The sequence below is a fragment of the Monodon monoceros genome, unplaced genomic scaffold (assembly GCF_005190385.1).
Source record: "Monodon monoceros isolate NGI ecotype Baffin Bay Population unplaced genomic scaffold, NGI_Narwhal_1 Super_Scaffold_1, whole genome shotgun sequence".
In the NCBI taxonomy this organism is placed as follows: Eukaryota; Metazoa; Chordata; class Mammalia; order Artiodactyla; family Monodontidae; genus Monodon; species Monodon monoceros.
Window position 1 is genome coordinate 55,699,759 of NW_021703765.1, and position 26,564 is coordinate 55,726,322.

Below are 26,564 nucleotides of genomic sequence, written 5' to 3' on the forward strand. Positions count from 1 at the left end.
AAATTTTCTGTGAAGGTAGCTATTACTCCTTTTTTCTTCCTAAAATTTATGTCTACCAGAATGTAAATACTTGCCTGTGTTGGCAGTATTTTTTTTTAAAGTCACTACCTTTAATTAATTAAGCCTACTTTTTCTATCGTATTAATTTATTTAATCCTTATTAATTTTTTTCGTTCATTCTTGGGTCTACTTGGATAATTTTTCCTAGTCTCTTGGGTTATAAACATTTTTCTTCTTTTTTTTTTTTGAAATATATACTCATTTTAATGTCAGACACAAAAATTTCAGAATATCCCTTTTTAGAAGAATTTGCTCGGAACTTATCCATTACATCAACAACTTTTTTTTTTTTTCCTGAATTTTATTTTATTTATTTTTTTATACAGCAGGTTCTTATTAGTCATCAATTTTATACACATCAGTGTATACATGTCAATTCCAATCGCCCAGTTCATCACACCACCACCCCCAGCCCCTTGCCGCTTTCCCCCCTTGGTGTCCATTTATTTTTAAACTTTATTATACTTGTGTTTAAGGTTAAGAAGTAATCTGAATAATACTTTGGCTATTCACATGGATTTTTGGAATTTATTACTCTCATTGCCTTTAATATTTAGTTTATAATTTCAGATGTCATAGATGGCATCGGAATGCCTTTAAATTCACATTTGGATAGATTTTGTAATTTTTATTATATTTTTAATTTCAAAATTGGTTACGTATTTGTCAGTGAATGTGGCTTATATACGTTCATCTCTGGGGAATTTGGCCCAGTGGATGCAAGAGGTGGATTTATCAGTTCTGATCTCAGATGCAGAAGAGGAATATGGGGAGCCTTATTGTCTGTAATGACTGAAGCACAGGCAGATTTAGTGTATAGAGTTATAACACATAGATTGAAACCATGAGAAAAAACCAAGCAGCCTGTCAGGAAGGTCAGAAACATCTTTTGAGTCGGTGAGTTTCTCCTGTAAGTAATGAACACGGAAAATATTTGGTATATGGTGTTTCTTTAATGTGAAGGAAATATCAGATAGTCGAAGTCTAGTTTTAAGAGAGCTCAAGCAGATAGTGCTAACCTTCTAAACGTTGGAATTTAAAATAATAATCCTTCAACCCTTACTCTCCAATCCCAGTGCAGTAGGATTTGGGCAGCAGAGCAAGCGTTGGTAGCTAGGAAGCTTTGCCTCTCCTAAAGCAGCTGAGGCCCCAGTGGGAAACTCTAGTGGTTGGGCATGTAGGGAAATGGTAGGATCCATTATGGACAAGCTAGGGAAGTTTGTTTTAAATGGGAGTGGCATTTATGTTTGAAATACATTAAAATCACTAGTGAAAGTATTTTAAAGATTCTAATATTAATATGTTTAATGAGTAAGTGGATGTTTTAAAATTATGAATACCAAGCACTGAGCCTTTTCATTCAACCTGTTTCAAAACTCATGGTCCCTTTATTGGCAGAGAGATCTTCCTTTTCATTTTCACCAAGTCATTCCCCTGCTTTAACACATGAATGTTCTTTTGTTTGTTGTGTTGTGTTTTAACCCTTATGAGTCTAAGTCTGAGAATCTCTACCTGGCTTTCAAAACCTTCTTGACTAACACATTTCTCATATTTTTCTAATACCTTGTCTCAACTCCTGGCAAATCAGGGTCTCCTTGATCCTCTCATGAAGCCAAAATGCTTCAGATTTCCATACCTGAAATTTATAATTCCATGTCTGGCCTGAATGCTTTGCCCTCCTCCCTGCCTTTGTAAGTCCTTTTCATCATTCCTTGAGTTTCAGTGCAAGGTCAGCCACCTCTTCAGTGAAACCTTTTGGGTGGCACCTCTTTCCTCTCCTTTACTCTCCAGTAAACACTAGTAGTGTAGAAATTAGCTCTTAAGAGTGGATTGTCTTTTAATAATGTTCCATAAATGTTACTCTCTTCTCCTCATTATAAATAGCTAAAGAGCAAGGGTCACGATTTAAATTTCTGCTTCCCCCAGGAAAGTCCCAGAATAATTTATATTACAAAAAGTGGGACCTCATTCAATACTATAGACTGGCTGGAGGCCAGTTAAACCAGACAGCAGATGGCACTTCTCCACTTTACAGATTACGAAATTGACATTTAGTCCATTCAAGGATCCCAAGCCATCAGCTTCAAGCCTTACATGAGTGTTTCTCAATTTTCAGGAGTGTTCTCTTCTATAGATGAGTTATTACAAAGTTTAATAAAGCATTTCTTTCTAGAAAAACATAAGGAAACCACTGAAAAGTGTTCCACATCTTTTTAAGGATTTCAGTGTATAGGTAATCTTTAATCTGTAGTGTTAGTTTTTAGAGCCACCAATTACATAATTGAGCATCTGTGTTTTAATAGTTGGCAATATATTCACATTCTGTTTACACAATAAGATATGTTATCTCCTTTGGAATAAAATAGGAAAAAGAGAACGCAAAGCTCAGCATTCGAGATTCCCTTGTGCAATTTGTAGTACATAATAAAGGATCTTTCATGAAGCAGGTGTTCAGTTCATATTGCTAAATAAATATGAGTGACATCAGGCTCTGGGGGAAAAAGAACAGACTTATGTGTGAAGAGCATAAAAAAGGTTCTTGATGGAATAGCAGATTTTCACCCTCACACATACTCACAGCTGATAACTTCCACGTTAAAATTTATATTGGTAGAAATGGTAGAATTTGTGTGTAAGTTTTTACTAGTACCCATCCAACCTGAGTTAGAGCTCTACAAAGCTCTACAGAGCTCTACAAAGTTAATTACTCAACTTCTGATAACATTGCAGGGGAGTGCAGTGCTTTGGCAGGATTGCAGTGAAGAAAGTAGGAAATTAAGTAAGAGAGGACACTGAACTAGAAAGCGTACTTAAATTGTTGGTAGTTATTATCACTCTGTATTTCCTAGCAAAAAAGTCAATGTATGAGTATATTAATAGTAGCTAGCCCTCATGCAGTACTCACTATGTGCCAGATATTGTTCCATGTGATTTATAGTCATTTAAAATCCATAATAACTTGTTGAAATATGTTCTATTATCATCTTCATTTTACAGATCAGGAGATTAAGCAATAGAGAGTCCTGTAACTTGCTTGAAGTCACACGAAGTGGAAGAACCAGGATTAGAATCCAAGCAATCTGGCTCCAGCATCCCTGTTACTAACCATCTAGCTATGTCATGACTTAGAGTTTACGACCAAAATGTGTGACCAGCTGCATCAAGAATAACAAATATAATAATCATCAAACTATGTGACATCAAGCATTGTAATTTTTACGTTAGGAACTGTATGACAACAAACATTTAAGAAGATGTGGTTATTTTGACCTTGACTTAGTTCTCTTTTGAGAAAACTGTGTGAGCTGTACAGGTCTGAACTGAGTGAGAAAACAAAGGAAATCAGATGCAAGCCCTTCATGGAATCAAGAATTGCTTTTTGTGAAAAGAATTCAAATATACAGCAGAACATAAATCAGGTTGAAACGTAGGGTAGACTGTATTTATGATAAGCTGTTTTGTGTTCGTCTTCCCTTGTTTCACAGTCTATCCTGGAGACTATTCCAGATGTGCCAGCTCATTCCAATGGCTCAGCAGACCCTGGACAGTCGGTGCAGAACGCAGTGACTGGTGAGTGACACAAACTCCTACTGAACTCAAGCTGTGTCTTTTTGCTTTTGTGCTGGCACTCAATTCAGTGAGAAGTGAATTTCTGAAAGCAAAATGTAAGTGTGTTTTCTCCCCTTTTTGATTCTGTCACCCGGGCCTCTCCTCCCATCACCTCCAAACAGCCCATCTGTCATACCAGACGAAACTAATTGAACCACATGGGAAGCAGAATCTTTTCCACCTTTACTCCCACGGCATCATTTAGAAACTACTCACTTAGGCAGTGTCTTTGATTTGGGGCCTCTCTCACAGGTAATCTGGACCTGCTTAACAGTATCAAGCAGACCAGGAAGCAGACCACTTCCAAGAACCTCTAATTATGCTCAAGTAAATGCAGCAGCAGAGCAGCTTGTGATATACAGAGTAACAGGGTTAGCTTTTAAATGGGCCTCTTCCACTTGAGCATTGGATACTCTGCATGGGCCCAGTATGGAATCTCAAATCCTCCTTGTTAGAAATAGGCCCCTTTAGGCCACACTTTTGTGATCCCTCAAAATTTTCCCTAAATAATGCACCGTCTTCTCAGATACAGCAGAACCCCATACTTGCAGCATTAGCTTCAAAACTCAAATAAGTTGGGGTGATGAAAATGTTCTAAAATTGATCGATGGTTGTACAACTCTGCAAATATCCTAAAAACCGTTGACTATACACTTCAAATAAGTGAATTCTAGGCATGTGGATTACATTTTAATAAAGCTGTTTCCAAAAAAAAAGAAAAATCGAAGAGAATGGATTTGCTGTAAATTATTCCACATCATTCTATTTGCTGCCATATTGTTATTCAGTTTAACTCATACCACTAAAAGATAAAAGTCTACCTGGAGTAGTCTGGTGATTTGGAGTATCGGCCTGTATAATCAACACTGTCCAAAGAATCTGTCCATAGGTCCTTAAGAAGTTAGCGTTTTATTTAACAATTAATCTTACTCTGATTTGCATGCAAGCCTCTGTATGATGAGTGAAAATCTTAACTGTGCCCTCATTATTTTCTAAGTTCTTACTGTATCCATTTATTGTGTTTTAATTCAGTATAACTGTTTAGAATTTTAAATTTGTTGATTTACAAATTTCTCTGTTAAACTTTTAATTGAGATTAACTAGGTCTTCTGTCATTTCTATCTTTTGTTCCTTTTGTTCTGTTTGGTTTTCATTTAGTCACTGTCTATAGAAGAGGGTAAAAGAGATGAGCTCTTTTTTTTGTAATCAAATAATTCTTTTCATGACATATGAACAGTTTTGCCAGGCAATGAAACAAGATGGCAAGCCAAACTCTTAGTCAAAAATCAGATTTAGGTTTACTCAAATGATTTCACTTGTTTTTGGTAAGGAATCTATTGGCTTAATTTCAGACTTGAGAGAAACATGGATACGGGACAGTACTTGTCACCCATTTAGCTTTGTAATGTGCATCATACGAGGTCAGGTAACGATACAAAATCACAAGAATTAGGATTAATTCACCTGAACAAATCTAGCAGTGAAGGGCAAACTGAATTTGAACAAATCTTAAGAGGCACAGTTCCACAGTTTGGGAAAAACCCAAGAGGAATGACAGTAGGCAGGAATTTCCTGTGGGGCCTCCACCCTTTCTCCCTCTGCTTTAAGCTTTTGCTTTCCCAATAGCAGCAACATTGGGTCTGGATGGACTTAATTTTAATATCATGAGAATATATAGAAATATTTCATTTTTGTCTTTCTAATTAATCTTCAATGCTTTTCATGAGACATAAACATCTAAAATTAAAAACATCAGATTAAATAGAAAGTTTGCTTGGATAATGATTATAGAAGTTTGTTCATGTGGAAATCTGATGACACTACATTAATTGCTTAACTGAAATCATTCTGGGTGAGTCTAATGCTTTTCCTGGATGTAAACATTCTAATGTGCTTATGGATTAACTTGTAAACATTTTGTGCTTATTTTACAGTAAATGGTATTGATTGATTAAATGGCGTATTAAATTCCACATCCTCTGTTCTTTAGATGATGAATATCTGGAAAAGGACATTCCACTACAAGCTGAAGAGCTGTCCTTTGAAGTATCTTATTCAGAAATGGTTACAGAGGCTCCAAAAAGAAATAAATTGAAGAAGTCAGATTTTAAGAAAGAAGACTATGTTTTACCTGTAAGTAAAAACCTTTCATGATTATTCCACTAGCTTCCTGTGACTTCTCTGTGGGACAAACTAGGATTTTTAAAAAAATTTCTTTGTGTGTGCACAAGGGCATGGGGAGAGGCCAGGCATCAGTGTTGCATCACACCAGGGACATTATTTGTTGTGCAGTACACAGCCTGCCTGGCTGTACCTGGCAGCCCTGGGTTGAGGAAGAGTTGCTAGGGTATATGCTTGCGTACTGCTTTATAGATGAAATAGGATTTCCACTTGGCTTGTGTGCTTTCATGCACTTTCTATCCTTACTTTACTTATAGGTTGATGCCAGTTCTAACTGTAACTGTATACCTACTTGTGCATTAGAAGCCACATGTCAGAAAGTCACAGTCATTAACAATAAGAAGTGAGAGCTTATAGGGCAGACACTAAAAACTCATCAAAAATAAATTCAAGAATTTGTAATATTATTATGGGATGGGAAAGTAGAGCTACATACTTCATTAGCCTGAAAGCCTCATTATATATATCCAGGATAATTATATTCTGAAAGCCCAATACAGGAAATATGCTACACTGATCTATTTGCTACTCAGTCAATGCATTTGTGAAGAGTTCAAGATGTGGAGTCCTGAATATTCTGTGCTGATCAGGGCTGGAGGCATGATGAGCAGGGCTCAGGCAGTTTCAGGGCTAGAGGAATGAGTCATCTAGAATCAGGCAGAGGCTTTGCCCCAGGTGGCCTGGACCATTCCTGTGAAGGAGGGGAAGAGGACAGGGCAAGATCTGTAAGACCCACCAGGAGCCTTCTATGGGCCAGACACTGCAGCAGGTATTCTAGTTCTCATCATCCTAGTGATTGCTCCCATTTTACAGTTGAGGAAACTGAGGCCCAAACAAGCTAAGTAACATATCCAAATCTTCACAGCTAATAGGAGGCAGAAACAGAATTTAAACCTACACGTGTCCATCTTCAGAACCCCTCCTGGACCCTATGCAGCCTCTATGTCGGAGGGCACAGTGGCATTCTGGGACAAAAGAGGGAACCCAGCTCTGGGACTCTGGTTGCAGGGGGAGTCCCTCTGAACCTTTGGAGAGAATTGTCCAAGAGAGGATGCTGACCCCCAGTCTCCTCATCATGTCTGTCTCCTCCTGAGTTTGGGCTCACCTGGGGTGCAGGGCAGCCTCCCATGAAGAGCTCTGCATAGGGTGTAGCACGTAGTGTCAATAATTGCTCAGTAATGATTGCAGTTCTTGTTGTGTTGCTGTTCTTGTTATGTATTATTGTCATGTGGGGCCTTGGTCTCAGAAAGAAGGTAAAATAACCAAGTGTTTAATAGCACAAGGTATACCTCAGACCACACCCTATGTTTTGTTGTTTAGCTTTTAAATGCTTGGAATTTCAAAGAACAGTTGTTGAATGAATGAATAAATGAATGAATGAATTGGAAGATGCTTTAAAAATCCCAAGGAAGCTCTAGTTTAGGGAACTCCTATGGAGAATGTATACTTACAACTTTGTAATTTAAATAACTATTGTATATTTCTACTTTAGCCATTTTCTTTCAATACCAGGTTTTCTGAGAGCAAGGTATTTGTTATGGATTTTATATATATACTTAAATATAAAATTTATATTTTACTTATTATGTAATTATATATTAACTTATATAATACTTATATTTTATTATTATTACTTATATGTAATATTTCTGTTATTTATTACAAGAACAATCTCTTGTTTTTTAAAGGTCTTACTTCTTATAGTCTTCACAATATTTCTGGACTGTTGAAGGGTTTTTTATTGTTCTTTTAGTGTATTTTGTTTCCTAGTGTGGAAATGGAGAATATAACAATATAATTGGCTTCAAAATGATAGTAGAATTATTTGGCACTTTCTGTGCATTTTTCTTTTTTAAGAATATTCTGAATTACCTACATTTGATTTTTAAGGTAGAATAACTATTGTCTCAGCAAGCAGGTGCAATCAGTTTCAGTTGAGAAATTACCTACATTCTTTACATCACAGTTGTGATGATGACGTTATGGTATACTTCAGATCACTGTTTTGTTTCAATTTAGTGTAGTAGTGATCTGCAGATGTTCTAAAAATCATATTCATAATCTTTCTGTGATGCAGCATGCTCCTCAGAGATTTTTTTTATGAATAGCATGTCTTGCTGTACAGACTTAGAATGTCCAGGTGGCATTTGAATGAAGGTATAATAATTTTCCTTTGCCATAAAAAATAAATATCCTCAATATGTATTTTAGAAATTTATTGTTCAGAAAACCAGATTTGGCCTAACTGAAGCAGGAGATCTGTCTGCTGAAGACATGAAGAAAATCCGCCACCTCTCTCTGATTGAATTGACGGCCTTTTTTGATGCCTTTCGTATTCAACTAAAAAGAAACAAAACGGAGAAAGTAAAAGGACGAGGTATTAAGACTTATTCTGAAAACAAAACAAAACAGAAAGACTTATTCTGGCTTTAAGACTTTGATACATGGGAATAAGACGGTGCTTTTCTGATTCTTTTTTCTTTCTCACCTATTTTACAATGAAGACAGTGGGATTTTTGGAGTTCCTCTTACAGTCCTGCTGGAAAATGACCGAAGGAAAGATGCCGGAGTGAAAGTTCCCCTTGTGTTACAAAAAGTGAGTTCAATGTAAATAAAGGGGGAGTTAATAGAGCCCTGTGCTTGCAATGTGCTATTTGTAAACCCACTAATGAATTTTCCTCTAGATTTAAAGACACTAAAGCCCTATTAGGACTTGGGCCTTGGTGATTTCCGGGTTTCCTCCATACATCCACATGACATCCACAAACACTTGGGCATGCCTGCCTTGCTGAGAACTTCTGGAGCCTGTTTCATTGTCTGATCATAAAGCATCAGGTGATGAGTGCAGATGCTCTGTCACATGGCTTCCTTCATTTATATTTCTTTGAATATTTAAAAAATGTTATTTGTGTGTATGTATGTGTTTGTGTGTGTGTGTGTATTTGATTATTCTGTCCTGTATAAGAGATGACTTAATTATTAGCAGTCCATTTACTAATCATACAAGTATTTGCTGAGATATATCACAGGTTGGGTGTTTTTAAATGTGTATGTATAATTGTTTAAATGAATTTTCCAGACAAAGCTAAATAAAGTCTAAAAATCAGCTTATTCTGGTGGTGTTTGAGGTATGACTGAGAAGGTACGATCCATTTAGACAAAGAAGAATTTTGGTTTGGGAGGTTTTGAAACTGATATTACCTGAACTATCGTATGTGGTTTCTCTGTGACCATCACTGGTTAGTGGCTCATTTGCTTTTGTGTCACGTTTTTTTATAGCCAACAATTTACACTGGTTTAATTATGTATTTATTCAACAGTGACATCCAGTGGCACAAGTAAAATCCCAAGCCCTAAACACAAATCTTGTTGAATTTTCAATTCAATTTTTAAATGATATGTGAAAATACTGAGTGAGGAAACATACTTACTTTATTCACAATAACAATTCTATGCCTCTTTACTATCTTCCTTAATTTTGCTACCAATACCTCAAATTGAGCTGCTCCTCAAATCAGGTGATTGATTGGCTGCCAATAGGAGCAGGGAAGATGGCGACCAGGGGGCCAGAGGATGCGGGCGACACCCAGGGTGCGCGTCTGTAGGGCACCTCCCCTGCACCTGGCCGTCTGTACCTTGTCACGTCTGGACAGCACCGAGCAGCCCCAAGAGGTCGGTGTTATCATCTCCCTTCTACTGGTGAGGCAACGGAGGCATCGTAGGGTGAGGTAACTTGCCCAAGAACACACAAGAGGTAGATGCAAAAAGGAACACAGTATGTATATCCAAGGCCAAATCCATGGTGACTCTAAGATTTCCTTTCGTTCCTTGAATTAGAACCAGAATAATGCCCTTTGTCCTCCAGTGAAAGGACAGAGTCTGAAGAAAATGCATAAAAATCTAAGACTGAGAAGATTCAACACAAGAATTTATATTGTTAAGTAGGTGCAAAATCCTAGCACATGGAAGGTGCACAATAAATGCTAGTTAAAACTAAATCTGGGTTTATCTCGTATTAGCATCTCAGTAGGTGCTAGCTCTAGTTACTGCTCCTCATTTAAGACAGCTTGAGGCATTGCTCTTCTACTCCCGTGGGAGAGTCTTTTCTTATGAACATGTTTCTTCCTCCTAAATATCTACTTCTCTTCATACCTACAGGAGCTACCTTAGCTCCAGGCACCATCATTTCATGAAGGGAAAATGGCAGAGACTCTGGATCCTGCTCTTGCTGTGTGAACGTGGGCAGATCCTTTCTCCTTTCCGTGCCTCAGTCTCCTCAGCAGTAGAATGGGGATTCCACTAGTACCCGCCTCATAGGATTATTGTGAGGGTTAAGTAAGTTAATGTACGTAAAGTGCTGAGAATGTTATCTGACACACAGTAAGTGCACAATCAGCGTTAGTGTTTATATTATTTAATAATAAACCATCATCATTACCATGAGAGCTCATGAGACCTATAAGCCTTTACAGTATGTAATCCCTTGGTCAGATTTCGAGAATCCCTAGTTTCTTAGCCAGAATAGTGCAACTAATGATAGTAAATTTAGGATCTTTTCTTATTGGTCAATCTGCAGAAAGAGATACAGTAATCAGATCTTAAAATAGTTAAGTGGCAGTGTAGTTTCTTGGTTAAGAGCACGAGCTTGAGAGAGTTGGTGCCATTACTTTTGAGGTTGACCCTGGGGAAAGTGGAAAACAGCTCTAAGTCTCCATTTCCTCATTTGCAAATTGGAGGCTAATGTCGACCTCCTGGGAGAGTGTGAACATTTAACTAGGCATGCTTGGTAATGTATCGATTGTTTTCATCATCATTATTATTTCAGATGTTTGTAATCATATGGAGGTATTTATTTTTGTAATGTATCATTGCTTTCCAGTTCTTTCAGAAAGTTGAAGAATCGGGTCTGGAATCTGAAGGGATTTTTCGACTTTCAGGATGTACTGCTAAAGTCAAGGTACCAAACATTTTCTCTCTTCCTCGTTAGAGATCTCAGCTAGCTAGACCCAAGTTCACACAGGCATCAGGTGTGTCCAGTTGTTTGTTGTTGTTTTTTTGATACTACCACTTGGCCCTATAGAGCTTTCCTCAGTACCTGTGTTCCATGATCCTGAGTTGTGTATTCCTTTAAACTAAAACAACAACAATAAAAAGCCAACAACAATGAAAGAACACATCAATTCACTATCAAAAACTGCTGCTTGTCTTTAATTTGGTAAAGTTGAAATGTCCCATCATTGTTTTTTGTGTTAAACAGTTTAGCTTTTTTGTGTTCCTCTCAGTCACGGAATTCACTAAGCCAGTATTAGATGATCCCTGATTTCCATTGTCAATTGCTTCAAACTTAGAAACATTCTCTGGCTTTCCTTTTAATGGAAGTCCTTATAAGAATTTGTAGGAATGGCTGTAACCACTAGAACACCACTCAGCAGTTCTAAAACCCAATTCCATTTAAGGTAATGTTAGTTTCTACATATAAAACCATCCATGCAATGTGAATTCCTTTACTTTCCTACCTCTGGATGGTGGGAAACTCTTCAAGTACAGCAAAAAAAAAGAATTGTTAGGAAAGAAAAGCTTTTCTCATAAATTTCCAGTAAGATATCCCACTTTGTGTGCCGGTGCGCCTCCACGATGAAGCGTCCCTCCCTGCCCTGTACATTCCCCTGGTGGGTGGGCATGGAAACATGAGCAGTTCTCAATAATGAATCCTTGAGAAAAAAAATCTCAGGGAGAGGGAAAAGTGAACTTGGTTGTGTTTGAACTAGTAAAAGGAATTGTGTAGGAGCAGGAAAGCATCTCTTCACTAATTCATCTGGGCACATGTTTTGGGAAGTTCTAGTTGTATCAGAAGTCTCAGAGTTTTTATATAGACGTATGACGAGATATTTTTCAAAGGGGAAACTGAGGGTAAATAGGCTGTGTCTATTGGAAGCTCCAGGAAGCAGGTGTTGGGACAGAGTTAGGAGTAGAAGACGGTTATCGAGGGACCGTGCTTCTCAAGGATCAAGGGGGAGGAGGTGGGCTTGGGTGGGCTGAGCCTCAGACCGGGTGCAGGTGGGACTCTCTCCCTGTGCCCTGTCAGCCCCACGCTGCACTGTCACTGCTGGGGCTGCCTGCAGGGAAGGGCCTGAGGCCAGTCAGAAGGTGCCAGCACCTGGGGAGTCAGCTACCTGCATTTTTGCCAATGAACAGCCAGTTCTTTTTTGAAGGGAGACCTGAGCAGTGCTCTGCACTTTGCCAGTGACAGAGGGATCAGCGCATTTGGGGGGGCTGTGACTTCCCTGGGAGTAGAAATTACTAAATACTGGCACAAGTTCGTTTGGAAGGCAGGAAAATTCCTAGTGGATCCTTAAGGTTTGTCCTCTCTGAATGGGATCTACTTTTTGTTTCAGGTTCTCACAGGTATGTTTTTTATATATACTTCTAAATAAATGTATCCTAAATCTGAGGACAAAAGCTGTTACTAGTTTTGGTTAAGTCTTTGTGGTTATATCTGTAGAGTCAGAGAACCAAAATGAAGTCAGGAAAATGAATTTCCTAAACAGAATTAGACTCCATCCCTCTAAACCTCCCTCTATAATAGGGAAGTTGTATTCGCACATATTCTTACTGACTCTTACTGTGTGTGTGTGTGTGTGTGTGTGTGTGTGTGTGTTTGTGTGTGTGTAGGGGGAACATAATGGATATGACTTAAAATTCTATTTTTGAAAATAATCAAAAGGAGACAACATTACACAACATTTCTTGTGTGTATGAACTTTAACATCATAGCACAAGTTGCTTTTCTTTAGCTAATCTTTGACTGAAAAATACTTAATCAAAGGCCAATAATTCATTTAACGTGTTCTAATAGGCACATGCATTCCTGAACCACATTTAGGTAAAAGTCCCTTTTGGCCCTTAATAGGTTTTATGTAGTTTTAGCCTATTTATTCCATCTCTTATTAGTCCGAAAAATGTAATCCAGATGTTTTCGTGGTTTGAGCTCCAAGAAAGCCAATGTGAAAGAACTCCGGGCCAGTGAACAGAAACGGGAGTATTGCAGTTAGAAAGGCATTGTAACTTGATATAGTAAAGGGGCCTTTATTTCTCTTCTTTGTTCAAACTTTAAACTTTAAAAAAATTTTTCATCTACGAATGTGCTTGGGGAAAGAAAGTAAAAAAAAAAAAAAACCATTGTAATTATCCTCAAATTGTGCCAAGTGGATGACGCTAACACTAAGGTATCATTATGAAGAAGCCAGCCTGGGTTGTGCTTTCAAGTCCTGGTTAGACTCACAGGGGAGTAGCCCCGGGGGACGCTGCTGGTTTTAGCCACACGGGGCACATAACTGCCCAGCCCATTCCTGGATGTGAGGCCTCAGATCATTTGGAACCAATTTAATGCTTTGGTGTTTCCAGTGATTTTCTTTTCCAAAAATGACAGAAATTTGAGCCAAACACCAGGGAATATATTTCATGGAAGAAGGCAGACTGGTTTGACATGCACGGTTTTCTTTTTTGACTCGTGTCAGTTATTCGGAGGCTGCTCTAAGTGGTTTATAGTGATGTTACCTGGTCTGCTGGTTTCCCTTCCTGAACTGGTTTTTGAAGCTGAAAGCAGGTTATTTGCATTTTTATAAAATTACCTCAAAATTGGAAGCAGGTTATATATTTGCTCAGAGGAGATTGAAGGACATGGCTCCTGACCCTTGCCTGGTGTTCTCATTAACAGTGGACAGAAAGCATGACTTTTTTTTAACATGTACACATCTCTGGCAAGGAAGACTCAGCCCCTGGTTCATAGGGCTTCATGTTTAGGACCACTGTGGACATGTCAGCTCTGCTCCTACTTCCACTGTGCTCTGGTCCAAACTTCTCCGTTTGTCTCACGCTGGCCGTCTAGACAAGACGAGGTGCTGTTATTACCAGAATATCCACACCACATACACATGGGTTTCCTGTAGTAGTAACACTAGAGGTTGTAGCAGACCCAGACGAGGGGAGGGTAAGTGCAGTCAGCATTTCCTGAGCACTCTCTGTATGCAGGCCCTGCCCCCTGAGCTCTACATTGTAGTATCCAATTTAATCTCTGTGAGGTTGTTCTAATATCCATCTTTTAAAAAAAATATGATTGCTCTTGACTTTATTTTATTTATTTATTTTTTAAAATTTTGGCTGTACCACACGACATGTGGGATCTTAGTTCCCTGACCAGGGATCAAACCCACGCCCCCTGCATTGGAAGCTTGGAGTCTTAACCACTGGATCGCTGGGGAAATCCCTAATATCCGTCTTATGGAGCGAGAAATCTCACAGGCCTACAACTAGGCAGTTGTGGAATTAGGATAAACACCTAAAGAATGTGGTTATAGAGCCTGCCCTTGACCCTGGTGCCATGTTGCCTCTTAGGTTTCAGGTAGCTTCCTGTGGCACAGGTCTGTGGGCAGTGGATTTGAATTATTCTGCTCTTGCCAATACTTCCTGCCCACTTGTAAAACAGTTTCCCCTTTGCCTTATGGCAGTGGTGCCAGGCAGTGGACGGAAAACGTTTACTCCTCCCCCTCTATTTCCTGTTAACAACACCTCCATCTGCCCATTACTCCAGCTAGCAATCTGAGAGTCATCCTGGACTGTTATTTCTCCCTCTGAGTCTCATGTTCAATCCATTACTGATTCTTGAGAATTTTCCCTCCTAGGCGTTTCTTAAATGCCACCTCTTCTTTCTATCCTACAACTGCTTATCCAGGTTATGTCCTCGATGATCCATCACCAGAAATGGTGCCCTAGCCCGATAACTGCTTTCTGCATCTCTGGCCTGCTTCCCAGCCAGTGCCGAGCTCCGAGCTCCCCCAAATCACTTTTCCGCCTGCCTGTCAGGAAAGATAAATCTCACCTTGTCGTTCTCTGGCTTCTCTTACATGTTCAAGGCTGGAAGACTTAGGCGTCTCATGAGAATAAAGCAAAGGCCTTAAGGATTTTCAGAGTTTTCCCTTTTTTTTTTTTTTAAGAATCCTTTTTGAAGCAGTTATTGTCAGTTTGGAAACTGACTATAACTGCCTGGTATTACTGGTAAACTCTAATTCAAGGGAGCAGTAGAATGGGGGGCACTGGTCGTCAAATGAATTAATAATGTAAAATGTATAACCCAAGTAAAACTTAAGGACGATTAGTGATTGTTTTAAAAAGTATTTACACAGTGTTTCCGACCTTACGAAGGATTGGGCAAACATGCAGACATGTGGAAGACATGTGTACGTCTTGGCATAAAACTTTGCTGTAACTGCTCCAGGAAGATATCATTGGTGTGCATGTTGCAGTGAGGTCAGAGTTCCTTTGTTGGGATATTTCTCATTCTGTATGTGAACTAGCCAAGAGGCATACATTCTTGATCTAATTTAGAAACAGAAGACAGGGTGGCAGAAGGAAGGCATCATTGAAGAAAAGGGGGAAGTGGAGGCTTTGTCAAAATCTAGCAGTGCATTTATGATGTGGGCATAGGCAGTGTTCTACCAAAACCATATAAATGAAACTATGATCTGAGTAAAGAACTTCTGTATTTGTATAGATGGCAAATTATTTTAAGATTAACATTATTCTAAAAGGATTTTAGAAAACTTAAAATTAAGATATATTCAGAAATAGCCATTTCAGTTCTTTAATCATGTTGAAAAAAGATAAGCTTAGTAGATATTGGCTTTTCAATCTAATTACAAAAATAGTTTATGTAATGATAGTTTTTAAAGGGGGAGGATCAGGTGGTAAAACTCACTATCTTCCTTGATTTTCAGCAATACCGTGAAGAACTGGATGCCAAGTTTAATGCCGATAAGTTTAAATGGGAGAAAATGTGCCACAGAGAAGCTGCAGTAATGTTGAAAGCATTTTTCAGAGAACTACCCACCTCTCTCTTCCCTGTGGAATATATACCTGCTTTCATCACTCTAATGGAAAGTAGGTGGAAGAAGTTAAGTGTGAATGGACTAAGTTACAAGGTCAATAAAGTGGCACAGAGCAGAAGACATATGCATAATCAGATGTGATCATAAATGTCTAGATTTGCTATTTCCTGGTACTGCTTGATGAGCTATTGAGTTTGATGGTAAACTGTCATCTCTTCACATGTTTATATTTCTGAGTCTGGTTGATATGATTTAGAGGGTTTTATAATCATTAGAAGGCAGAGAGGGTTACAGAAAGACCTGGCTCTTGAGATTTGAATTCCTGCTCAACCATCTGTTAACTATGCAGTCAACCTTTCTGAGCTTCACTGCTGCACCTGTGAATTACAGATAATAATTACTTGTCAGGGTTGTTGTGGGTATTGAATGAAGACATCTAGGATAGTGTCTGGTGTATAATAGTCCTTCAAAAAATATAAGATCTCTCCCTTCTTTAAATCCGAGGTCCTGGGTCTGATGAGGTAGCATGCAGTAAGAAGGTGTTTTGTCTCTGAAAATTACAGTATCACATAGTGTTTCTGAAACTTAAAAAGTCACATAGATGAGGCCTTAACTGAGGTACTTGGATAAAAAGTATAGAAACTGGACAGTGTGTGTTGTATTTGGCAGTCAGAAAGTAATTTCATCCTAAAGGTTGAATATTGAAGAAGGTGTGATGAGAGAAATTTAGAAAAGTAGGATGAGGCTACATAGTGTGGGCTTTGACGACCAACCTGAAGAATTCAGGAGTCACAAGTCTAAATATGTATAAGCATGCTAAGTAAATGGTGATTCTATATGGACAGAAAGGGACTGTGGCCAGATGGGGAGGACATATCCCATATAGAGAGGTTGGCCACTGCTCAGCTCTGGATGATGGTTACCATGCAGGAGTGAAAGCCAAAATCCAGGCTTTAATGACGAAACTCTTCATTTGAAAATGTCAGCCACAAATTCAAATTTTAAAACACTACATGAGCGTAGCAAGTATTACCCGTATCTGCCAGTTTACAACCTTCTGCAGGTTGACCAGAAGTATAAAATCCTTAAAATCACAATCATAGAAAATAATAGTCACATCCTAAGTTGTATGACAAAATTTGTCCTAAAAATTAGTTTAGTTAAAAATTTTAACTAAACCAGATTCATAAAATAATCCACTGTGTCTTCAGAGAAAAGAATATAAGACAAGGCAGTCCTTTTCTAAGCTTTAATTGACATGCTGTGACCAGTATCTCTTTTCTTTGTATGATGTAGTATTTTTGTTTTATGAAAGAAAGAGAGAACTAGTTCTCTTCATTCTTTATTTTATTTTATTTATTTATTTATTTTTTTAAAGAAGATGTTGGGGGTAGGAGTTTATTTATTTATTTTTGCTGTGTTGGGTCTTCGTTTCTGTGTGAGGGCTTTCTCTAGTTGTGGCAAGCGGGGGCCACTCTTCATCACAGTGCGCAGGCCTCTCACTATCGCAGCCTCTCTTGTGGAGCACAAGCTCCAGACGCGCAGGCTCAGTAGTTGTGGCTCATGGGCCCAGTTGCTCCGTGGCATGTGGGATCTTCCCAGACCAGGACTCGAATCTTCATTCTTTTTTATTTCAGATATTGTATATTTTCAGTTCTAGAATCTCCAGTTGCTACTTTAAAACTATTTTCTATTTATCTGCTGACATTCCCTATCTTTTCATTCATTGTAAGCATATTTACCTTCATATCATGGAGCATAGTTATGATATCTGCTTCATAACTAGTTCCAACATCTGGGTCATCTGAGGGTTGGTCTCTGTTGACTGTCTCTTCCCTTGAAAATGGGTCACTGTTTATGTCAAGTAAGTTTAAACTGTATCCAGAACCTTGTGAATATTTTTTTGGAAACTCTGTGTTCTGTAATATTTCTCCAAGGAGTGGGGTTTTTTGGTTAGTTTTGTTTTTTGTTTGTATTTAAGCAGACAGTTTGCTATTTAATACTTACCTGTGCTACTCCACATATGCATGGTTTATGGGGTGATCCAACATCTGGGTGGATTTTACACCAGAATTAGGGCCTTCTATCTCTTGACCTTCCCTTTCTGGGATTCCCCATAACTTCCCAGTGGCTGTGGTCCTCCTGAACCCTGCCCTCTCTTTGTTCAGGCCAGAAAGATTGGGGTTTTCTTTTGGAATTTCAGCCACTTCATGCCATTGCTGTCTATGGCCTGACTTCAAACTAAAAGCCAGGAAATTGGACACTCTCCCTGTGCCATTCCCTAATGCCAAGTGTCCAATGCCCTCCTAAATCTGCCTGCTTTTGTTCATTCTCCATTGCCTCAGGTAGTTGTTTTTTGTACATTGTCCAGAGTGTACAGTTGTCTTAAGGAGGGTTGATTAGGTAGGAGCTTACTCAGCCATACCAGAAACAGAACTCCCTCCCTCTATTTCTAAGTCAGAGAAACACAGGATCTTCTGTAAAGTTTGCTGTCCTGGAAAACAGGCTGCAGAAGTCTTAACTTCACTTTGATCTGCAGTTTATATACTGAACAATTCATCAAAACAAATGGTGCCACAGAGGATTTTTTTGTTTTAGTTTTTCGTTTTTTGGTCTTATGGAATTATACAAGGAGGAGTCAATCACCATGTAAAACCTGTTTGGAGAATCATATTTAAGAAGGAAATCATATTTAGTTTTTCTTAATATCATTATTCAGATGTTGAAGCCAATACACTTCAATGAAGGGAGAGAATCTGGAAAATATCCTGAAAAGTTTCACAGGACGATCCGCATTTCTTTGTATGACTTTGAAAGTGAAAAATACTATATTGTCGTGATTGATTTGATAACTAGCCAACCCCACAGGAAGCCCAACGTTCTGGGCTGCTGCCATCGGGAAGAATGGCCTTTTTGCCACCTGGAGTAAGCTCTCGTAATGAGATTTTCTGAAGGGAAGAACTGTGGACATCTGTGTGTTTAAGCTGCCCCTGTATTTACTCTAAAACGGAGGTCAGAGAATGTAGTCTTTTCCACTAGTGTAATTACTTTCTCTTTTCTCTTTTCAAACTTGGTCCAAAAATTGCCCATAAAATTAAAAGACTAATAGTTCATCAATCAAACCTTAGATACTTTCATGAAAAGTTTAATAACTTTCTAAAAAAATAATGACCTCAGGAGTGAAAAAAATGACTCTTAATCAGGGTGCAATAAATGAATTAACTACAAAACTATTAACCACAAAACAGTGTAGGGCCGGGTTTTCTAAGCAAAATGAAAATGGATTATTTGCCAGTTTAGATTTTTAATCTTAAAGGGAACTTTGTAATTTATCTGGAATTAATGGAAATAGCCTGCATCTGCATCTATTGTTTCCCCCCAGAGGTTTTTTTGGGTTGCATTGGAAAATTATAGACAGCCCTTAGCCTGCAATTTATGCACTAAAATAATGTCTTATCTGTCCCCAAATGCTTTGTACTGAGATATACTCCTGCTAGTGCCTGTTATTCAGGCAAACTCACATCAGTGTGCATTAGCCATTTTCAAAAACAACCTGGACCTGTGTCATTTTTTGTTTACAAATTTGACATAAATTTTTAAAAATCCACATGGGGATTGTGCTGAGACAATATGATATGAGCCTATAAATACTCCTCCCAACTGTTCCTTCATTACGTGGTTACACACAATAATCATGTACTCCTAACTCGGATGCACACGACCTCCTGTGACCTAGTAGTTTGTCACGAGAGTGTTTCCACTACTGTAAAGCTAAGTAACTCTATAGGCAGCTGACTGCCTTTATCCAGAGTCGTAAATGGATAGATCTTCCTTCAACTTGAGAGCTCCCCGGGGGCTACAGAACGTCATGCTTCCCTGCAGGACCTCCCTACCAAGAGACCATTTTGGGGAGAATACAGAAAGAACAGGCAAAGCCTGGATGCTCTGGAATACCCTATGTTTTCAGCACAGCTGGCTGTGAATTATCCAGTTGTGAATAGATTTCCTAAAATCCTTTCCCTAAAATGGGAAAAGAGCCAATATTGAGAACACACAGTAGTAGAATGCCAACTCTCTGGTGCCATCTTCTGGATCTCCAAAGATCCAACTGTGGTTACCTTCCCTTCATGTCCATTTAAGAGCTAAAATAAACGTCACTGATCATAATAACAAGAGCAAACACCTATGGAGGTAACTATGTACAGGTACTGGGGTAAACACTCTGTACATTAGCTCATTTAACCTTCATAATGGCCCAGTGAGGTAGGTATGATGACGATTCCCATTTTATGGATGATAAAATAGAAGCAACAGGGGTTAAATAGCCTGCCCAAGGTCACTCAGTGACTAAATAGTACATGCAGAATTTGAATCTGGTTCTAGAATCTCTGCTCCTAATTATTATGCTTGGCTGCCTCATCGTACGGAAATAAAATTTATTTTCTCTTGAATTGAGCTTCAAGCCAACTGTTTATAGCATAAAAGTAAAGAAAGATCTATGAAAGTACTTTGAAAAGAGAAATGTTATACAGATCCAGAATAATTTTGAGGATCTCATTGGCCACCTGCCCCTACAGTGGCATCCTAGGATGCTAAAAAGGAGTTGATAGACTGAGGCTCCTGTCCAAGTGAACAGACGTACATTGTCAGTCACAAAACCTGAGTCTTTACCACTGAAAGCTGTCAGGGCCCTCCTATGCCACCAGATGTTAGCAAGAAATGCTGTCAGAATGCATGAGCGTTGTTCAAAATGTGTGGTTATTTCTGTTTTCTTGTTAGGAGGGCCTCACATCAAAGTACAGTTTCAAGCCTTACACCTCATGATCATGGCACTGCCTGAGGCCAACAGGGACACAGCCCAGGTATGTTGCATCAACCTCATGGTCTGTCATTGACTCTTACTGGTCAGAGGAAATGGCTCAGGTGGAAAAATGAAAACTGAGAGGACAACCTACCAACCAGCTGAGCCTGCAGCAAACCCTCTGCCTTTCCTTGTTCCCACCGCTGTTCTCCTGAGGAAGCCAGGAAAGAATGTGAATCCTGGAATCTTCTTTGAACATTTGTTTCGTTCATTCAACCTGTTAAGAGATGTTGAGCATCTACAGTGTGCCAGGCACTGGGCGAGGGTTAGGAGTAGGAAGAAGAAGCAAAGATGGAAGACTTAAATGGAATAATGTCAGAAGTGAATGAAACCCCTGCTTTAAATAAAATTTCTAGAATGTTCATATCTTACCATAATTCAGTTTAAAGAATTATAGAATCCCAGAAGTTTATAGATCACCTGATAGGACCTTGCCATTTTCCAGATTAAGAAAATTAAGCTCAGAAAAGTGATTTCTCCATTAATATAAAATAGAACATTTGATAGAATTGTATTCCATAGTTCTCCATCCCAAATATCCCTCCTTTTATTTCAAGTTCATTTCTCTGCTTTATGTTTGTAAAAATCAAAGTTTCTGTTGCTGTTTTGATAATGATTCTGTATACAATAGGAAATCTGTTAAAAGTACAACAAGTGCTTGGAATCTTTTTTTTTTTTTTTTTTTTTTTTTTTTGCGGTACGCGGGCCTCTCACTGTTGTGGCCTCTCCCGTTGCGGAGCACAGGCTCCGGACGCGCAGGCTCAGCAGCCCCAGATCACGGGCCCAGCCGCTCCACGCCATGTGGGATCTTCCCGGACCGGGGCACGAACCCGCATCCCCTGCATCGGCAGGCGGACTCTCAGCCACCGCGCCACCAGGGGAGCCCCAGGTGCTTGGAATCTTTAAAATGAAATTGAGGTGAGGATGAGTTGGAAAGAGTTATAATTTTGAGGCCAGTAAACATGATGCTGAAAACAAAGATAAGTCTTCGTGCTACCTCTTGTCAGACATTTCAGTTTGGTGAGGACCTTTCCTCCTCCCAAGTGAAACCATCTATGTCAATTATATTATATCCTCCACCCAAGAATGGGGACTGGCAAAGGCATAAGAATGTCTGTTTTAATACAATTTGGTATTTTTCAAAAGCTGGAAATTTACTAGCTTTGTTTTTTTTTTGTTTGGCTTTGTCTGAACAATGCTTTTTTTTTTAATCCAAAGGAATGAATCTAGTATCAGATATCTGAGTCAAAGTGTCATTTCCCCTTTCATATAACTAAGAATGTAGCAATTATCAAAGAATTCAGTACATTCCTAACAGAAAATCCTCTCTGTCTCTCTCTCTCTCTCCCTCCCTCTTCCATTCTGAATTGTTACTGGAATGAAGATTGAAGCTAGTGTGTTGTAGAGATCAAGATGTCTGGCTCAAGAATTAGGCTTCCTTGGATCAGATCCTGGCTCTGCCACTTAATTAAGTGACGCTGGGCAAAGCTACTTAATCCCTCCCCATCTTAGTTTCCTCATCTGTGAAACAATAATAGTACCTACCTCACAGGGTTTGGAATGATGATAAAATGAGTAGAAGTATATAAAGTACTAAGAATAATGCCTGGCTCACAGTAAACCCTCAAATAAATGTTAGCTGTTATCACTAGTATGTGCTGTCCATTTTCTCATTACACATACTATAGCAGAATTCAAACTTGGAAAACCAAAGAGCATCTCCTTTTAGGATTTCAGCCCTCTTGGTGAATGTTAGAAAGTTCTGATAGGTATTTATACTTTGGTGGCTCAGCCAAACTTTTATTAAGCTTTCTCAATTTTTTTTTAATGCTGAGCACAGGTGCAAGTAATCATTTCCCTTTGGTCTGCTGAAGATTCCAAAATTGAAAAGCAGTACAAAAATGACACCCAAAAAGTGAAAGTTTTCAGCTTTTTGACTGAGATATTTTTGAAGTGAGGAATGAGATACTCATTTTGTTGTTTTTATTCTTTAATTTTTTTTCTTTACTTTACTTTTAATTTTTTTATTGAGGTATCATTGACATATAACATATTAATTTCAAGTAAGCAACATAATGTTCTGATATTTGTATACACTGCAACATGATCACCATAGGAAATCTTGTTATCCTCCATCACCATTACAAAAATTTTTTTCTTGAGAGAACTTTTAAGATTTACTCTTTGTAACTTTCAAATATGCAATACCGTATTATTGACTATAGTCACCATGCTGTATGTTATATCCCCATGACATTTATTTCATAACTTATTTATTTTAAAACTCATTTTTTTCAATGGACTTTCCATTCCCAAGGAAACAGAAAATAATTTTTAACAGTAATGCCTTAAATTAAGAGTGAATTACTTTCCTACCTTCACGACAAAACTGCATTTCATGTTTATTTGAGCTGTAGTGCTTTCTCTCCCTTGTTTACTGTTTAATTTTAATATTTGTCAAGCTTGTTTAAGATAAAAGAAAATAAGAAAATGCAAACTATTATTTATAGAGATCCCAACATAACAAATTCCATAAAAATGGAGCTACTTTTATGAAGCAGAGAAATGAAAAAACTCATCACATTTCTCATTAGCACTTTTAAGCAGTTAGAGGGGAAACATGACACATTCAGCCATTTTGTAGCTCTGACAATTTTCCAGAGGCCCAGTGAACGGGTATGGAAATGAGTGATAGTAATCAGTGATACCTTTTCCTAATTTACAATGACTCGGGTGACACTGTGCTGTTTCCTGTCAGGCCCTCATGACATTCTTCAATAAAGTCATTGCCAACGAATCAAAAAACCGAATGAGTATATGGAACATTTCTACCATAATGGCACCAAATCTTTTCTTCAGTAGAAGCAAACATTCTGACTGTGAAGAATTACTCTTAGCAAACACCGCTGCCCACATCATCCGCTTGATGCTAAAGTACCAGGAGATGTTGTGGAAGGTGAGTGACAGTGTGACGACTAGGATGTTCTCATGTCTGCTAGCGCCCAGGAGATGTAAAGACTCATGAGCAAGCACTGCCCTCAGGCACAGGGAGAGGTGGGAGACAGTAATCCCAGGTTGCTGGTGGCATCTTTATCATTCCTTAAGGCTGCTCCCGAACACATTTTCCTTTCAACAGGAATCCTCATAGATTTTCCTAATCTTTATGAGGACAGAACCACAGTTCCTGGTTCCTGGATACTGAGTGGCCAGAAGACAGACTCTACCAGGGAGGTTTAACTCAAGTGTTTTCCTTCTAGTCAAGCTCTGTTTCTTCTCCAGGTTCCATCTTTCTTAATCGCTCAAGTCAGAAGAATGAATGAAGCCACCATGTTGTTAAAGAAACAGCTTCCAAGTGTCAAAAAGCTGCTAAGGAGGAAGACCATAGAACGAGGGGTAATAACTAAATAAATGCACAAATATCATGGCCACCCAAGGCTCTTATTTCTCACAGTGATGCACAAAGTAGCTTGTAATTTAGAACCAAAATTGTTATATTCTTATAAAGTGTCAGTCTTGTAACTATAAACATTGTGGAAATTGTGTTCATGACAGAGTACTGTGATCTTTACATTTTGTTGAATTATGTGATTTGCAGTTGAAGTTTTTGAGTTATCTCTGTCATGAAGATTACTTAAGGGCAAAATGGTTCTTACAAATGCTGAAAGTCAACATTTCAGTCCCCGTGAACTGGATTTAAGGGCAATCCAGTAGTCAATATATCTAATAAGTAGAGATAGAGATTTCTGTAGTGATTGGATACTAAAAGAATATGTAATCCTCAAGTTGTTTTGTGTAAATTCATTACATTTCAAAGAATGTTTGCCTTAGCGCGGTTGTCTGTGTGGAGATGGATAATGGAAACAGGCTTTAGAATTATCTTTATTGCTTTAATTTGAGGATGATCGTGAGGCATAGCATTTGGCCTTGAGGATGTAGAGATACAGGAAACTCACTTTGTCCTTAAAGGAACGTATATCTAGTAGAGAAATATCTGGTAGAGAAATGTACACAAGAGCCATGAATATGCATTCAGTGTGAAACGTGTCGTACAGACAGTGTGCTGGGAATCATGCTGAGGAGAAAGAAATGTGCTCCAACGTGGAAAGTGTGCAGACTTCACGGAGGAAGTGGCATTTGAGCTGCATCTTCAAGGATGGGTAGTAGCATTTGGAAGGGAGAAAGGAGGGGAAAGTTCATTCAGGGAAAGGAATAGTAAATCCCAAGGCAGTAAGGTAGGAGTATTGCTAATTGATTTATCACAAACAGGCTGAATGGCTGTGTTCCCTCATTGATTATAGGCAAAGTGACTTCAGATCAACTAGAACCAGCACATTAAATTTGGGAAAAAAAATTTTGTTTTGAGAAAAAATTCACATAATATAAAAGTTACCATTTTAACTATTTCAAAATGTATAAATTTTAGTATATACTTTTAGTATATTCACAAAGTTGTGCAACCATCACCACTATCTAATTCCAGACTATCTTTACCACCCCCCAAAAGAAACCCCATACCAATTAAGCATTCACTCCCCATTACCCCCTCCCCACAATCCCTGACACATTCTTATCTACTTTCTAGCTCTATGAATTTACCTATCTGGACATTTCATATAAATGGAAGCATGTAGTATGTGGCCTGTTATGTCTGACATCTTTCACTTAGCATAATGTTTTCAAGGTTCATCCATGTTGTAGCATGTATCAGTATTTCACTTCTTATTTTTCATTTGTGTTGCATTTCTCTTGGGCATATGTTGGGTCATATGGCAACTCTATGTTGACTTTCTAGTATTTTGTTGAGAATTTTTGCATCAACTTTTATAAGGGACACTGGTCTGTAGTTTTTCATTTCTTGCTATGTCTTTGTCTGGCTTTGGTTTCAGGGTAATACTGGCCTTATAGAATGAGTTGGGAAGTGCTCCTTCCTCTTCAATTTTTGGGAAGAGTTTAAGAAAGATTAGTGTTACTTCTTCTTTAAATGTGTGGTAAAATTCACCAGTGAAACCATCTGGTCCTGGACTTTTCTCTGGAGGAATTTTTTTTTGGGGGGGGTTACTGACTTAAGTTCTTTACTTGTTATAGCTCTATTCAGATTTTCTATTTCTTCTTGAGTTAGTATTGACAGTTTGTGTGTTTCTAGGATTTTATCTGTTTTAGCTAGATTATCTAATTTGTTGAAATACAAATTGTTCATAGTATTCTCTTATAATCCTTTTTATTTGTATAAGATTTGTAGTAATGTCCCCAGTTATACTCTTGATGAATAATTTGAATCCTCTCTCTTTTCTTGGTCAATCTAACCAAGGGTTTATCCATTTCATTGGTCTTTTTGAAGAGCCAACTTTTGTTTCATTATTTTCTCTAGTTTTTTGTTATTCTCTAGTCCTTATTAAAACTCAGATCTGTATTGTTTCCTTCCTTATGCTTGTTTTGAGTTTAGCTGGCTTTTTTAGTTTCTTAAGGCGGAAGGTTAGGCTATTAATTTGAGATCTTTCTTTTTAACGTAGGCATTTACATCTATAAATTTTCCTCTGAGCACTACTTCTCCATCCAGTAAGTTTTGGTGTGTTGTGTTTCATTTTTGTTCATTTCAAGGTCTTTTCTAATTTCCCTGAGGTCCATTGGTTATTTAGGTATGTGTTGTTTGATTTCCATATTTGTAAATTTTCTAAATTTCCTTTTGTTACTGATTTCTAATTTTATTCCATTGTGGTTATGTAACATACTTTGTATTATTTTGATATTTTAAACTTCACTGAGACTTGTTTTGTGGTCTAACATACTGTCTATCCTGGACAGTGTTTTATGTGTACTTCAGAATGGATTCTGCTGTCATTGTCCTATATATGTCTGTTATATCTAGTTGGTTGATAGTGTTGTCTAAGTCTTCTGTTTTCTTTCTGATCTTCTACCTACTTCTTCTATCCATTATTGAAAGTGAAGTATTGAAGTCTCCAACTATTGTA

General features: G+C 38.3%; 1 protein-coding gene across 4 annotated transcripts in view; it reads left to right on the forward strand.

Annotated features, from left to right (window-relative positions):
* Positions 1 to 26,564, forward strand: part of ARHGAP28 (Rho GTPase activating protein 28) — a 147,893-nt gene that overhangs the window by 107,633 nt on the left and 13,696 nt on the right. For all 4 annotated transcript variants that reach the window (XR_003794926.1, XM_029232071.1, XM_029232085.1 and 1 more), the window contains 9 exons: positions 3,546 to 3,630; positions 5,660 to 5,802; positions 8,062 to 8,227; positions 8,355 to 8,446; positions 10,730 to 10,807; positions 15,624 to 15,786; positions 20,514 to 20,596; positions 23,354 to 23,551; positions 23,875 to 23,988. Coding sequence is in view for 3 of the 4 variants with exons in the window: in XM_029232071.1 (XP_029087904.1) it covers positions 3,546 to 3,630; positions 5,660 to 5,802; positions 8,062 to 8,227; positions 8,355 to 8,446; positions 10,730 to 10,807; positions 15,624 to 15,786; positions 20,514 to 20,596; positions 23,354 to 23,551; positions 23,875 to 23,988 (1,122 nt within the window). In the remaining variant the exon portion in view is untranslated. The remainder of the gene's footprint in view (positions 1 to 3,545; positions 3,631 to 5,659; positions 5,803 to 8,061; positions 8,228 to 8,354; positions 8,447 to 10,729; positions 10,808 to 15,623; positions 15,787 to 20,513; positions 20,597 to 23,353; positions 23,552 to 23,874; positions 23,989 to 26,564) is intronic.